General features: G+C 41.1%; 1 protein-coding gene across 1 annotated transcript in view; it reads right to left on the reverse strand.

The window, feature by feature from the left end:
• Positions 1-1,487, reverse strand: part of LOC143711101 (sodium- and chloride-dependent GABA transporter 2-like) — a 6,099-nt gene extending 4,612 nt beyond the window's left edge. Inside the window, exons 1-5 of the mRNA XM_077202430.1 lie at positions 1,318-1,487; positions 1,065-1,199; positions 845-985; positions 421-508; positions 107-239 (exon numbers count right to left, since the gene is read on the reverse strand). Coding sequence (XP_077058545.1) covers positions 107-239; positions 421-508; positions 845-985; positions 1,065-1,199; positions 1,318-1,456 — 636 coding nt within the window. The 5' untranslated portion in view covers positions 1,457-1,487. The remainder of the gene's footprint in view (positions 1-106; positions 240-420; positions 509-844; positions 986-1,064; positions 1,200-1,317) is intronic.
• Positions 1,488-4,560: the final 3,073 nt, after the last annotated feature.

Genomic DNA, 4,560 nt, shown 5'->3' on the forward strand with positions numbered 1-4,560 from the left:
TTTATTACTAATGTTTTAGTAATCTTTTGTTTTCCTTCTACACACAACTGAAACTAATTCGTTGACCTTCGGACAATAATAGACACCAGTAAAGTCCCATACTTGCCTTGCCAGTAGATTTGACACCTTTCCAGATGCAGAAATAAGAGACGATCCACATTGCAATGAGACACAGAAGAATCTCCCAGTTTATCTTACCGACCTCCTCAATTCCCCCAGAGAGAGCCAGCACTCTGCGTCTGCATAATGTGACACGACACATGGAGACAGACAGATAAATTGTATGCTATTTTAGTTAAATAAATTACTTTTTTTATTACATTTATTTAGCTTATTGCTATAAAACGTATTTGTTTTCCGTGCACATAAGAGCACTTGTATGTAGTTATTAGTAAAAACTATCATATAATTAGTGTTTACTCCCAGAACTCAGTCGCTGCAGAGGTTGAATTAATCAGAGTTTTCCATTTGGGGGTCAGATTCTTTGCAGCAAGATTTACACAGTCATCTACGATCAAGGGGGGGAAAAACATCTCAGGTTAAGACTGTAATCCTGGTTCCCTTTCAAGAGAACTCGAGCTCTGCCGAGACGCTGTGGGAACGCCTCTGCGTGATTGCGTCGTGAAGCACGTATGAAATCAGACCAATGGCGTGACATGAAATCCGACCGTCTGTGACGTTCCGCCACGCCATTGGACTGATTTCATACGTGCTTCACGATGCAATCACGCAGATTCGTTCCCACAGCGTCTCGGCACAGCTCAAGTTCCCTTGAAAGGGAACTTTTTATTGTAGCATATTATTCAGATGTAATGTGAGCTAATTTTGATTTATTTATTATCACCTGTGTTCCACATGTTGTCACAGCTGGCCCATGGAAGTTGGGATCTGAAAGAGAAGATGAGGTAGAAAAGCGCCCAGGCCAGAATGATGATGTAATACATGCAACTGTACACCTGAATGAGCTGTCCTGCGTATCCAATGCCTGACATAAAGAAAATCATATATTGTTAAAGGTTGTAAGATCTCTTTAGGAAGCAGTTTTGCTGCTTTATGACTCTCACCCTCAGCCAGAGGACAGAGACGACGCCAACATGTAATGCCTCCTTCCTGTGTGTACTGTCCCATCGCTGTGTCTAGCAGGAACAGAGGAAGCCCACAAATAACCAAAAACAACAGGTAGGGTATGAGGAACGCACCTGAGAACACACCAGTTCAATAAAACATTATTAAAATACCACTGACAGAATGCTAAGACAGTGTGCTGTTAAATATATTAAAAATAATTTGATTAAATACACTATTGCTGCCTCATACCTCCTCCGTACTTGTAGCAGAGGTAAGGAAACCTCCACACGTTCCCCAGTCCGACCACATTTCCTGCCACAGTTAAAATAAACTCTGCTTTACTGCCCCAGTGGCCTCTCTCTTCTATTTGTCCTTCGATTGTCTTCATACCGTCGCACCGTTTTCACCAGTTCACTCTTATGCTGCTGTCCAGACGGCTGTATTTCTACAGTGGTGGAGGATGAACTGAATTATGGCAAAGGCATGATTTGAAAAACAAATAAGACAGTGAGAGAGTTGGACAGGATTCAGGTACAATTTGTATTAAAAAAAAAATCTGAATATGTAAAACCTACACCCTCTGGCCTTCGTTCGTTCAGCTGCTTCTACTGAGTTATATAACAGTTTTAAGGTTATACTGAGTTGTAACATCAGTAGAAGTATATCAGATAAATTATTATTATTATTATTATTATTATAGAAGCAAATATTTTTTTATTAGGAATGCACCGACACTACTTTTTCCAGAATGAGTCCGATACCGATAATTTCATTTTTGGTACTCGCCGCTACCATAACCAATACCTGTATTTTCACTGCATTTGTAGTTTTTAAATGTATTGGTAGAGAAACCAAAATAATATAAATCATAATAGCTGGCTTAATTTTTTCATCAAATATATATTTCCTTCAGTTATTGTCATGCTTAATTAAGCCTGCTAAAATGCATTGTATGAGCTTCTGTTACTTTCACGGTTCATTCAATTGCTCTATCATATTTAATCTTTCATTTAATAGTACAGCACATATTTAGAGAAGCTCCCGAAGGGCTCTGAAGATTGGGTCAGTGGTACAAATGTTTAGACACCAGTAAAATATCAATTCTTTATTCCAATTTTGATACTACAACAACTACCCTAATTAATGTGATGTTAAAACATTATTAAAAACAAGTAAGTAGTCAGTAATAAAGTAAGAACAAATAATCGAATTACAAATAGCACAAATAAATACAATAGAACAAAAAAAAGGCTATGAAATAAACTGTTTTTTTTTAGAATTTGTCGGGTAGATCTAACAGGTACAGAAATTTGAATAAAATAATCAAATGTAGAAAAACACTGCACATTCATTACTGTCTAAATTAAATATAGATTGATCTTTTTGTAAAGCATTAAAACACAGCAGCAGGTTTATTAGACTGCTGCCCCTTTAAGACCGAACGCACGGACCCCATTTGAATATACTGTCTTAGAGTTCTGAAAATTACAACCCGACCCGACCCGGCCCGTGGCTTTTAAAGCCCGGACCCGATGTAACCCGACACAACAACATGAATTATCTGCCCGAACCCGTTTTCTCATACACGTATTATCATGATCAGCAGACGGGAATTCAAATCAACCTTTAATGTTCACGTCTTTTAACAATAGCCTACAAACAATACAAACAACTGAAACAACCTTTAAATATATAAATAGGCTATATAGGCTACTAAATATGCCTCAAATAAAAATCTTCTGGACGACCCTGTTTTTTTGCTGTCATATTTCATCAGCACCTTGCATTTTGAGCATTGCACATAACCTGTAGAATTTCCATCAGAATCCAGCACCACTCCAAACACTTTCCAGACCTCTGATTTTCCCACTCCTGTAGTAGCGACGGTGAATTCACCTACGGCAAGTTTACTTTTCACCAACTCCATCTTCTTCTCCAGGCTAAAGGCGTGCACGCAGTGGCGTCAGGTCTGCCCCCGCGATGCACGTTGCACGCAGCAGCCAGACTTTCTTTATGGTATACAGCAGCGATGATTATTATTATTTTTTTTTTCCTGGGCGTAAAAGATTAAGCCCGAGGTCCGACCTGACCAGAGTAATTTGCTTATATTTTCGACCCGAACCCGCGGGTCCCGTCGGGTTTGTCGGGCCGACCTGGCCCGCTGAGAACTCTAATGTCTACGTTCACTTGAGATTTAAAACCAACTTTGTTTACTAGGATACTCGCCAAGACAGGCGTTTTTACATAATTTTGTGTGAATTCGTCCGTACAAGCGCAAGATGTGAAATACTTCAATTCAGCATTCACGCCCTGTCTGAGATGTTGGTTTTCGGGGCGCTCAGTTTTTTTCGTTCATGGAACTTCTTGACCTGCACATATCCTGTAATAATGTAGGGAACCACTTGTTATGCCATTGACATCCGACTGAACTACAAACTTTCCACTGAAGTCTGTGATAAAGGGATCGTGCCGCTCAATCCACTGCACGATTTTCTCTGATCAGCTCACGCACCATTGGTGTAACTATATTTTGTTTAATATTCCACTAACAATAAATACATTTGATACATTTAGATTTACTTTTATATAAATTTACATTTACAGATACATTTACTTCATAGACAGCCTTCTTTTTTATTCTTTTTATTATACTCGTTGTCAGTGTTTCTTTGTCTGGACACAAACACTGTACACTCGCTTCCTGGTATCGGTTGTTGGTATCGGAGCATTTTTAAGAGTACGAGTACATGAGCAGTATCGGGCCCGATACCTTTTTGTGAAACAAATGACCTGCCTTTTTGCAATTGAGAATGTCTCGGTTACATATGGTAACCCTCGTTCCCTGAGGGAGGGAACGGAGACGTAGGTCATGACTGACCAATAGGAATCTCGCTAGAGAGGCCAATCTACTTCGAGTGAAACTAAAACAAGCCAATACACATTGGCGTTCAATCATTTGCATCAGCTGCGCGCCCTCGTTAGCGCGGGTATAAACGAGCAGCTGGTGCGATTGCACACTAGTTTTTTGCTGAGGAGCCAAGCCTGAGAAGCTGGCCGCCCCGGCGGGCGGCAGCGGATGTGGCGACGGGACCTACGTCTCCGTTCCCTCCCTCAGGGAACGAGGGTTACCATATGTAACCGAGACGTTCCCTATCGGTCAGTCACTACAACGTAGGTCATGACTGACCAATAGGAATCCCTACCAAAGCGCCACAGCCGCTGCACCCCATCCAGCGCCCCCGTGCAAGCCTCTACACCTTCTTGCCTGGAAGGACGATAGGCGGAGGCTTACACAGAGTGAGTCTGACACTGTTGTTCCGTAATAACCCATACAGTGAGATATTGGATAACACTGGGAAAGCGTGCCCTTTCTGTTTAGGAAGGAACGCTGCGGAAGCCACTTCTTCAAAGAGTTATGTGGAAATGCATATGGACTAGCCGAAGGCTGTACTGCATATGAAATAAAGGGTGACTTAGCCCAAGGGAAAGACA

Source organism: Siphateles boraxobius, unplaced genomic scaffold (genome assembly GCF_051911475.1).
Source record: "Siphateles boraxobius isolate OS27281-9 unplaced genomic scaffold, OSU_SipBor_1 49, whole genome shotgun sequence".
In the NCBI taxonomy this organism is placed as follows: Eukaryota; Metazoa; Chordata; class Actinopteri; order Cypriniformes; family Leuciscidae; genus Siphateles; species Siphateles boraxobius.